This window comes from Triticum aestivum, chromosome 3B (assembly GCF_018294505.1).
Source record: "Triticum aestivum cultivar Chinese Spring chromosome 3B, IWGSC CS RefSeq v2.1, whole genome shotgun sequence".
Taxonomy (NCBI): Eukaryota; Viridiplantae; Streptophyta; class Magnoliopsida; order Poales; family Poaceae; genus Triticum; species Triticum aestivum.
Window position 1 is genome coordinate 198,809,059 of NC_057801.1, and position 11,296 is coordinate 198,820,354.

The following is an 11,296-nucleotide window of genomic DNA, read 5'->3' on the forward strand; positions in this document are numbered from 1 at the left end:
GAGCGCATTTACATCAAGCAACTTTTTGTGAGCACATTTTTCTCTCAATGATATTGCACACTACTTTTTCACTGGTAACAGAATTTTTTTATGTTTTTGAGTTAAATTATTTCTTTTAATAAATTCCTCCCTCCATCCTGAATTAACTGCCGTTGAAATGAGTGTATGTCACGGAGATGGTAGAAGACAAAGAGAACCCACTGGACCCAAGCATAATATGTAATTAGTCCGAGCTTGTATCCACAAATTGAGCTCCATTTTCTCCGTGGAAATCTACGGAGTTATTTATTCACTGGCAAGTGCAAGGCACACGCCCCTCCATAAATTAAGGAGCAAAACAACCCCACACAAACAAAAAGGAGCGCACAGTACGAGCGAGAACCGACCGGAGCGAGAGGAAGAGCACAGGATCCTTATCTCCTCCGGGGGAAGCGCGCCATGGCCGCCGCGGTCGTCCACCTCTCCGTCCACGCCCGCCTCCGCCGCTCGCCGGAGGTCGTCGTCTCTCAGGCGTGCCACCGCCCTTCCCTCCTCCGCTGCCGCGCGTTCAAGCAGGAGGCCGGCGGCGACGACGAGAAGCCGTCGTCGCCACCGAACGAGCCGCGGAAGTGCAGGAAGGGGCCGCTGTACACGCTGAAGGCGGCGATCCAGGGGCTCGCGGGGTCCCGGTCGGCGGCGGCGGAGGTGTATGGCGGGCAGCAACAGTACGAGCTCGCCGTCGAGAAGGCCGAGGAGATCTTCTTCTCGGTGAGCTCTCCGTTCGCGAACCGTCGATTGCCCGATACATGCAGTTGCTCTAGATGATATGGTTAATTTTTTTCGATTGATCGGTTGCTTGGTGCTTGGTTAACTTATGCATATGCAGATACGGGGATAGGTATCGTAATTAAGCTGCATGGGTGCGAGAATTGCTCCTATCAAATGCTGAAAATGGTCCTACATATGTTCCAGGGCCTAGGTTCTAGTTGATCTTCTCTTCTAGTGAGTTTAGGATTCCAACCCACCAGCAGTGGCACAATCGATGTGGCACGTTAGATGTGTGAGACGCTGATGGGCGTGTTCGATTTTGCTAAATTCTATGTTGCCTGTATTTTTTGTTGTTGTTGCTAAATCTTAGTCATCTAAAAAAACTGCACATTGGGAGCCTAAAATTGCTGTGTGAACGGTGTGTAGTCAAGCTAAACGTTACTGTTTTTTTTTTAGTTTAAAGAGTCATATGGTGAGGTGGGATGAGGATATGGTTTGATGTTGGTCGTGTCATTCTACTTGTGACTCTGAACAAAATGTCCACTGTCACATGATTCTAACCTAATTGCCTGTGCGTTATCTGCTTATTCGCAAGGTCTGTTCAAAATTTGTTGCTACTTAGATTGGCTGCATCGTGCCTACTCATATATTATCCATTTGAGCTGTCCAGTCATGTGGTATATACTTACAATTGCCATGTTGACTCTTTGCATGCTCAACAGTAAAGAATTTCATCTTTTTTTTGTTCTGAAACAGATCACACATTGTACTCCTTTTCTGAAACATAGATGATCTGTATTCACTGATTTCCTTCTCCTCTCAGGTTGCTACTCAGGTAGGCAGATATGTCATCACTATGATGAGCAGTGGTGTTGTACTAGCAGTTGGATTTCAGTTATCAGGTCAGTCATATACTCTTGTACAATCCACTGCATTGCCTTTGTATTCTGCCTTTCTCTTTGTTTCATATAAAGCACCCGTAGGATTTCAGTTAATGTGTCTACCGCTGTATTTAGGTGGAGACAGCCAAACGGATGCACTAATTTGGTATAGCTGGCTTGGTGGAGTAATTATCGGCACAATGCTAGGTGCAAACAGTGTCCTAGAGGAACACTGTAAAGCTGGACCTCGCAATGTTGTCATAACGGGAAGGTAGCACATTTAACATTCTTCTTCTGACATTGCCATGTGAATCTTTTCCCAGGAAGTAGTGTGTGTGCTCTTAATATACTCCCTCCGTTCCAAAATAGATGACTCAACTTTGTACTAACTTTAAAGTTAGTACAAAGTTGAGTCATCTATTTTGGAACGGAGGGAGTAGAACAAAACAAATAATCTAATCTAATGAATGTCTCCAAGATAAGTTGATAGGAAATACTATTTCACCTCAGTATCCTCTTTCTACAGATTGCATAAGTTGAGTACAAGTCTTGTAGTATCTCTTTGTTGGTTTATAAAGGAGATTATGATCTGCGGTTATATATATTATGATCCCCTAAATTAGTTGCCTTATAAACCTGTGAAGTAAAAGTTGATGGATGTTGTTTCATGGATCTGACACCACTGATTGCATCCATGGGAAGCTGTTTCTTCATTGTTATTTATTTTTATGATCATCATTGACCATGTACTTTTATTTTGGCAGCACAAGAGGGTTAGGAAAAGCACTTGCTCGGGAGTTTCTTCTTTCTGGAGATCATGTTGTAATTGCTTCCCGCAGGTGGTAGTCCTTGACATAATGCTCAAATTTTAGTTCAATGTTCTGTCTTAGTTTTCTTACTATCTCCATTTCAATTGGCAGCCCTGATTCAGTTCTTCAGACCATCAATGAGCTTGAAGAGAACATACAGGAGGGCTTGTCAGTTGCCAAGAAGAAACAAAGAGAAACTTTATTACAAGCTAAGGTTGTTGGTACATCTTGTGATGTTTGCAAACCAGAAGATGTAAAAAAGCTTGTAAATTTTGCTGTTGGTGAGCTGGGTTCAATTGACATTTGGGTAAGTAATTCTGTAGAAATGGATGCCGCTAGGCATCTGTTCTGCATTTTTCACCTCAAGAGTCACTTAGATTCAGTAGAAAAGTACAACTTTACTGACTTGTACCCTTTCATTTTATTCTGTATTTGCGTTGTAGACTGCTCTAAATACGATATTTTAATTTATCTACAGATAAATAATGCTGGCACAAACAAAGGTTTCAGGCCACTGGTAAATTTTTCAGATGAAGATATTACCCAGGTTTGTTCATTGATATCTTCCATCTGTCCGTAATGCTTCCTTTTAATGACAGGAAACTATAACTAGCTCGATCATGCTCGATCATCCAATCTGATTTCACTATTCCTTAAAACTGTTTTCCTTGGTTTACTTGCAGATCGTCTCAACAAACCTAGTTGGTTCTTTGCTCTGCACCAGAGAAGCTATGGATGTCATGCAATACCAAGAGAAGGGAGGTCATGTATTCAACATGGATGGAGCAGGATCTGGAGGATCAAGCACACCGTTGACAGCTGTGTAAGCACCTCAGCCATCGAATTATCTGCTACGCATTTCTTTAACACTTACATTGTAGAGATGATGTGTCCTGCTTTTCTTGTTGTCTAAAACTTGATGATGCATTGTTTTTGACGCTCCTGCTTTTACAATGAAACTAAATCTGATGCTGATTTGCAATTTTACAGTTATGGCTCAACTAAGTGTGGACTAAGGCAGTTCCAAGCATCGCTTATGAAGGAAAGCAGAAGATCAAAAGTTGGAGTACACACTGCATCTCCTGGCATGGTCCTTACAGATCTCCTTCTAAGGTAACCTCTAAGTTACTTGACTTCTTCAGATGCCAGGGGATTCGATTGGCGCAAGAAAAAATAAATTCATTCTGTACTCTGTAACTCTCTCCTTATATATAATATATACACGCCCCTCCTGTTGTTAACCTACAGTCTATTCTTTGCAGTGGCTCATCTCTCCAAAATAAACAGATGTTCAATATAATATGCGAGCTTCCAGAAACAGTAGCAAGGACATTGGTTCCAAGAATGCGAGTTGTGAAAGGAAGTGGAAAGGCAGTAAACTACTTGACACCACCAAGAATCTTGCTTGCCTTGGTTACTGCATGGGTTCGCCGAGGCCGATGGTTTGACGAAGAGGTAGCCTGCTTCTTTCTACTCCCTCCGTTCCTAAATACTTGTCTTTCTAGAGATTTCAACAAGTGACTACATTCGGCGCAAAATGAGTGAATCTACACTTTTAAAATATGTCTACATACATCCGTATGTTGAGTCCATTTGAAATGCCTAGAAAGACAAGTATTTGGGAACGGAGGGAGTATAATATAACACCCTCCATTCTGTTGATGTATCTGTTGCAGATTCTGACCGGTAGTTTACCGATTGCAGGGGAGAGCAGTATATGCAGCCGAGGCTGATAGAATTCGCAATTGGGCTGAAAGTCGAACACGCATCTCCTTCACAGATGCCATGGAGATGTACACAGAGAATACATGGGTTTCCGTGTTCTCACTCTCTGTCGTCTGTGCGTTCATAATGCTTTCCAGTTCGGGCGGACCTTTCCCTGGCACATAATCCCTGGAGTCGCCAAACCAGATAATTCTTTTTTCACCACTGGGATTCTATCATCCAATGACATATGTTGCGAATGGGGCAAAGGTGATCCCAGACGCGTAATTATGCGCAAAGAGGATCATCATCAGCCGCCTTACCATTTAAGGATAAGCTAACCGAGCCCTCAGATTAAGAAAAGGGTAAATAGCATTTGTTATGTGGGCATTCCACTTACTGTAAGCTAGTGTGTAAAGCTGTCTTGCAAGAACATGTGTCTGAAGTAACCAGAGCATGGAAAGAGTCGACTGGCGTTGCTCGTCTCTTGTACATGTACATGTAGTAGTTATGATCCTTGTAAATTCCCGGGTGTCGCGTTGTACCCTTCAAAAATGTATAGCAACTTTAGCAACACAGTTTAGAACTGGAAGGAGTTGCCATACATGGTTCGTCAGTGTAAAGTTCAAGATATGTATGTCCCTGTTCTTGTAGAATACATACCATGGGAGGACAAAAAAGGTTGTATAGAAAGAAGCAAGACTGGGAAATGTGAACTAATGAAGTGGATCTTTGTGTACATGGAGTAAATTTCCACTGTGACTTCTTGATGGGAAAACAACACTTGACCTCGTACGATGGAAGCATAATGCTAATGTATACAGGAGCAAATTTCCACACTGACATTGTGGGTGGATCATAGGACCCGCAGAAATTGCTAATGACTCCAGACATATGCAACAACGAATTATCACATCATGCATATCACCCAAAAAGTCCAATGCCAAAAAGGATCAACACATGCCGCAAAAAAAAAACATCCCAATTACAAAAGCTTCAAATATGCACATCATCAGCATTTTTTTTAATTCACGAACTTTTTGTCAAATCCGTAAATAATTTTTTTTTTCAATCCGTCATTTCTTTTTAAATCTGCGAACAATGTTTAGTCCTGAACATTTTTTAGTTCGTATTTTTTAACTTAAAAGTAAGACCAATAAAAAATAGGGATACAAAAATAAACAATAAACCTTTTTTTTATTTTTTTAGACAACTTTTTTTTAGTAAGACAAAAAACAATAAAGTTTTTTTAGGGGAACTAGGGATTTTATTCATTGATCAAAACATCCGGAATACAAATAATATTTGGGGGGATCCCTAGCCACATGTGGCGACCTTCCGGAAGCGACGAAGCTGCCTTTGACAAAGCATGAGCTTCAAAGTTCGCTTCCCTAACCTCGAACCAAAAAGTAACTTTAACAAAATCGTTTACTCTATCTCTAATCTCATCTAGAATCATGGAATAAGATGATTGCGCACCCTGGTTGATATCCGAGACAACCTACATACAATCTGAAGCTATTATCAGATGTGATATGTTGAGATCCTTTGCGAGGGAGAGGGCTTCATTGCATGCACAAGCTTCCAGACTTGGTGCATCAACTAGTCCTTCAAAGATCGTCGCCGAGGCTCCCAGATACTTGCCCTTCTTGTCTCGACAAACAGCTGTAGCAGCGCCCATGCATCCATTGCTGGAAGTCCTCCATAAACATTTAGCTTTGTCGAGTTTTCACCCGGAGCGATCCACCTCTGCACACGAGGCTGGGCTGCCCCATAGTTGGTTGTATGGTCCTCACCGAAGCAATCTCCAAGTCCTCCAAATACCTATTGATGAAGCACATAGTTGACAGAGGGCTCTGAAACTCGTTATCATGTATTGCACGCCTCCTCGCCCACCAAATCGACCACATTGTAATGAGCACTCTTGCCAGGTCTTGTTGGTTCAACGTTTCAAACAGCCAAAACAGCCAAAGGCGGGCATCATCCACTCTGTTGGATAGCAAAAGCTCAAGAACTTCTTCATCCCCTAGGGCCCAAACGCACCGCGCCATGCAGCAGTCAAACAACGAGTGCCGCCAAGAATCTTCAGTTGAGTTGCATATAGAGCAGGCCGGCGAGGTCGCCATCTTCCTCTCATGTGTTACAGTTCCCGTTGGCAGTGACATGTGTGACAGACGCCATACAAAAACTTTCACCTTTGATGGTATTTTAACCTTCCACAACTGTGACCAGGAATGACGCTCAACTACCACATTTGACCGGCCCGTCCTCTGCTCGAGCCAGTCTTCTCGCTGTTGCCTAATCCCACTTAGCATTTTATAGGCTAATCTGACAGAGAAGACACCCCTCCTGTCATAGTGCCATGCCCAAAAATCATGTTGTACTCTGGAACTCAGTGGTATGTTCAAGATAACTGTTGGGGAACGCGGTAATTTCAAAAAATTCCTACGATCACGCAAGATCTATCTATGTGATGCATAGCAACGAGAGGGGAGAGTGTGTCCACGTACCCTCGTAGACCGAAAGCGGAAGCATTATGAAAACGCGATTGATGTAGTCGTACGTCTTCACGATCCAACCGATCTTAGTACCGAACGTACGGCACCTCCGCGATCAGCACACGTTCAGCTCGGGGACGTCCCTCGTACTCTTGATCCAGTTGAGGCCGAGGGAGAGTTTCGTCAGCATGACGGCGTGGTGACGGTGATGATGAAGTTACTGTCAGGACCCCGACTCAATGCCACATCGATCTAGCATGTAACACCTCATATCACTTTGCGGCCTCACGCACGGTATCCCCACGGGTGTCGCCTTACCTTTGCCCGGGACCGTTTGCGCCTTTTGGCACACGTATATGATAGTGTCGCTAGCATCCATATGATAAGGAGCCCGAGCTGACATGGCTAGTCGTAAACCCAAAGTGACACAAACTTACAGGGACAGGCATCCATGACCCAGCATCGAACGTGTCGGTCATCAGCGAATGAATCCGGGCTGTAGCACTGGGCTAGCAGGACTCCGGTGAACCGGGCTGTAGCGGGCTAACAGGACTCCGGTTTTCATCGCGTGACATTTCCCCGAAGGGACAGACACAGGAACGAAGAAGGACACATGCCGGCCAGCCTAAGTGTTCCGGAGCAGTAGCAAGCTACCATGGCTCAGTGGAAGCACTAGGAGACATTTCCCGGTAAGAGAGGCTACTAAGGATAAACAACTAGATAGTCAGATTCCACACATACCAAGCATTTCAATAACATACACACAATATGCTCGATATGTGCAAATACAACATGGCATCACAACATGACTCTACAACTCAAGTATTTATTCAATAGGCTCCGAAGAGCTAGATATTACAAACATGGGTCTCATGACCCAACACTCAGAGCATACAAGTCAAAGCACAAGCGGAAGCTTAACATGCCTGGGTACAGACATCTACAAATGAAAAAGGCTGAGAAGCCGGAATATCTACCAGATCCTGCCGAGGGCACAAGATTGTAGCTGAGGTAACAAGCTAAACGTCGAAGTCCACGCAGAACTACTAGTGAGACGGAAGTCTCTGCAAAAACGTAAATTAGGCAAACGTGAGTACAAATGTACCCAGCAAGACTTACATAAGAACTAACTACACCTGCATCATTATCAACAAAGGGGATGGTGAGGTTTAACTGCAGCAAGCCAGCTTTGACTCGGTGGCTATCCTAAACTACGACTGCAAGTAACTCTTTTGAGGTGGCGCACACGAGTCCACATATTCACCATATCAATACACCACTATGGATCCGCTCCCGTCTTCCTACAAGAACGCCATCCATAGCACTCACGCTTATCTTGTCGGGGGTTGGGTGCGACATATGCCAAAGGATGGCTTATCATGGTGGGGGCGAGTAGAACATCGCCGGTGCCTGGAAACGGGATGAGGCGAAGACATGCACGCCGGCGAATCTTACCCAGCTTCAGGGCTCTCCGAGGAGATAACACCCCTACTGCTGCTCTGCGGGGTCTCCTCATGATCACTAAGGCAAAGTGACTACAATGGTGCTCCTGGAGCTGTATCAGGAGGCAGGAGAGGGCAAGGCTAGCTCTCTCCTCCCTACGCTATCTGGCCTATTTCTATCAAGGTCCGAACCCTTTGCATGGGTGCCCCGGGGGGTTTATATAGGCCTACCCCCCGGGGGTACAATGGTAATCCGGCTGGGCGCGGGTCCCAGCCGTCTGTCTCTCAGACCTCCGTCCTTCCCGCCGGCTTCTGGGGCCCGCCGACTGGCGGGTCCCGCGGACAGGCTTGATACTGTAGCGGCACTCCTGATGATGCAGGCTTGGTCATGGGGTCGTGGCAACAGTGCTGCCGTCTATCAGGCGATCACTGTTGCCATTCCCCATCCTATCTGGTTAATGGCTCGTGGGGCCCTGGGGAGGAGTCGGCCGACTCCAGGGAGGCCGACTCCCACAGGTCCGTCTTCGGGGCGCTCAGGCCGCCTTCGGTCCACCCACTGACAGGCGGCCCCGCGGTCTTCGGGTCGTACAGGCCGGCGTCGTGGGCACAGTGCATTGCGCACTGTGGCTGAGGTCAGGGCAGGCATGGCAACAGTGTCGCGCCTCGCCGGAGATCTTCCAGCGATACAGCTCACTGTAGCCATGCTGGCCCTTCGTAAGCAGGGGGAACGGCCACGCCGTGACTGTACCCCGCATCGTACTTCGAGATGAGGGAGGAGTCATGGGCCGACTCTCCATAGTCGGCCTCTCTGGAGGTCGCCAGCTTGGAGTCGGCTTATCTCGGAGTCGCCGTCTGGGACTCGGCTTGTCTTGGAGTCGGCTCCTGGGACTCGGCCTGAGGGGCGCGGTTTGCCCCGATGTCTTGAAAGGTCTTGGGACTCGGGTTAGCATACATGTGGCCCATTACTCCGATAGTAGTCCCCAAAGCTGGTGAAGCCCTGCGGACGCTGCATTGTGGGGCTTCAATAGTTTCAACCTCCCCGGAGCGGACTCTGGAACTCGGCTGCCGTCTTCTCTTGGGCGACTGTCGAGAGTCTGATTTTTTCTAGCGAGGAGCCGCAGCTTGAAAGTCGCGGCGGGAAACCAGGCTGCGTGCCTGATACGCTTCCCTGCTGCCATCGGGGCAGTCCTATCGCGTGGCGCCACGTGGAGAGGACAGTCTGCCTGCCCACGCGCGCGACGGGACGGGCCGTCAGGCGGGGCCCTCCACTACCGTGCCTCGGCATATGAACGGATCCGTTGCGTATGTGGACGGTTGGTTTTCCCACGTTGTTACTGCGGGCAGTAACTTCATGGGGTAAATCGTGGGGCGGCGTGGGGCATCGCGCGCAGTTAATCCCACGCCCGCCCCCTCGGCTTCTCAGCCCATAGGGCTATAAGTAGGCAGGGGGGGGAGCGGAGCGGCACCGCACGCGCGCCCTTCTCCCCCATTCCCCCGCCTCATCTTGCCTTCTCTCCCTCCTGCCTCCGCCGTTGAGCGAGAGCACTCGACACCACGGCGATGAGCTCTTCCTCTGCCGCGGCCCCCGCCGTGCGCTCCGGCGTGTGGGACGGCTCGGAGGTAGAGGAGGAACACATCGAGTTCCTCCGCCAGACACGCCGTCTCCCCAGCGTGGACCTCGTGCGCGCCCGCCCCGCGCCGGAGGGGGAGACCCGACCGGCGCCGGAGGAGGGCGAGCGGGTCATCTTCCGCTCGCACCTTATGCGCGGCCTGGGGCTGCCGGCGAGTGGCTTCTTCCGCTCGTTCTTGGAGTTCCACAGCCTTCAACCGCACCACCTCACTCCGAATACGGTGGTGTTGCTCTCCGCCTTCTCCACTCTGTGCGAAGGTTTCCTCGGCGTTCTCCCCACCCTCGAGCTGTGGGGAGAATTCTTCTCTTCTAAGCTCGGACGCAAGTCGCCGGCATACCGGCTCAGTGCGGCACCTACATCATGGTGCAGTGCTCGACAGCCAACAACCCTTTTCCTCCCATCGCGGTAATCAAGTCGGTGAAGATGTGGCAGCGCTCATATTTCTACGTGAAGAACCTCTCCTCCGACGGCGACTGGGTCAACCTGCCGCCGTACAACGCCGCCCCCCCTAACTGGGTGGCTCCCCAGCTGGTCTCACCGAGTCAAGACGCTAACTCCCGCCGGAGCCGCCGCCGTAGCGCGACTCCGAGTCTTGACGCAGTCGGAGGGTCTCGTCGGAGCCGACTTGCTGGCCGCCTTCGTGGCGCGCCGAGTTCTCCTGCTCCAAGGCCGGCCTCACCTGATCTGTCAGATGAGCGGCCTCCGAGACCCAAGTCGGATGAGCACCAAGGAGATGCCCCGCAAGGAGGTGGCGAACTTGGTGAACAATATCGCGCACTGCGAGTTCGAGGAGGACTGGCAGTTCGGCAAGGAGCCGTACTCGCGCGACAACCCCCCACCAGTGGTAAGTCGCGTCCCCCTATTGTTTTGTCTTCTTTGCGGCTGACTCCGGATTCTGACTCTTGTCGGTTTTTTCTAAGCTAGAACCCCCTCATGCAGCCTGTAGTCGGCGCCACGAGACAGCCCTGCGAGTATGTTCCCGATCGCGCGGACAGCGATGTCGACGACCTCGACTTGGGGGCGGCGGCGATGGAAGCCGACGCCGAAGGCGGGGGAGAAGGAACAGAAGGAGGCTTTAGGCCCTCGGCCACCTTCGCCGACTGGCCTGAAGACGACGCCGAAGGGGAAGTCGCCCCGCGCCACCAGCCGAGGGCCGGCTCCTCCGCCGGCCTGGCTGGCCAAGGCGGCGCGAAGAGGCGTCACGCCGGGCCGAGTGCGCCCGGTGGCAAATTGAAGAAGCTCAAGAGGGCGGCCGCCGCGAAAAACGGGAGGAGGCGGGCGCGAAGGCCAACCGCTTCCGAAGGGAAGTGAGAAGGCCGCCGCTAGTCTCTGCGTAAGTCTTTATGCTCTTTTATTTTCCTTCGTTGAATCTTGTCCGAGTCTTCTTTTATTCTCCCTCCGTTCTTCTTCAGGGCCCCTCTTTCCCTTGAGAGAGTCGCCGTCCCCTCCGTCATGGGGTCGGCAGAGACATCCGCCAATACTCGATGGGCCGATCCCGCCGCCGACCTCCGGGAGGCGACGGAGCGAAATGCGCGGGAGAAGCGCGACGAGGAGGAGGCCGACCGTCTGGAGAAGGCGGAGGCT

The 11,296-nt window shown here is 49.6% G+C and overlaps 1 protein-coding gene across 1 annotated transcript; it reads left to right on the forward strand.

The window, feature by feature from the left end:
* The first annotated feature begins 328 nt into the window (after positions 1 to 328).
* Positions 329 to 4,880, forward strand: LOC123069340 (probable chlorophyll(ide) b reductase NYC1, chloroplastic). Its single transcript, XM_044492170.1, has 10 exons — positions 329 to 747; positions 1,571 to 1,649; positions 1,764 to 1,899; positions 2,393 to 2,467; positions 2,549 to 2,744; positions 2,916 to 2,984; positions 3,121 to 3,260; positions 3,428 to 3,550; positions 3,700 to 3,892; positions 4,142 to 4,880. Exons 1-10 carry the CDS (start codon positions 439 to 441, stop codon positions 4,325 to 4,327), a joined length of 1,506 nt encoding a protein of 501 aa, XP_044348105.1. The 5' UTR covers positions 329 to 438; the 3' UTR covers positions 4,328 to 4,880.
* Positions 4,881 to 11,296: the final 6,416 nt, after the last annotated feature.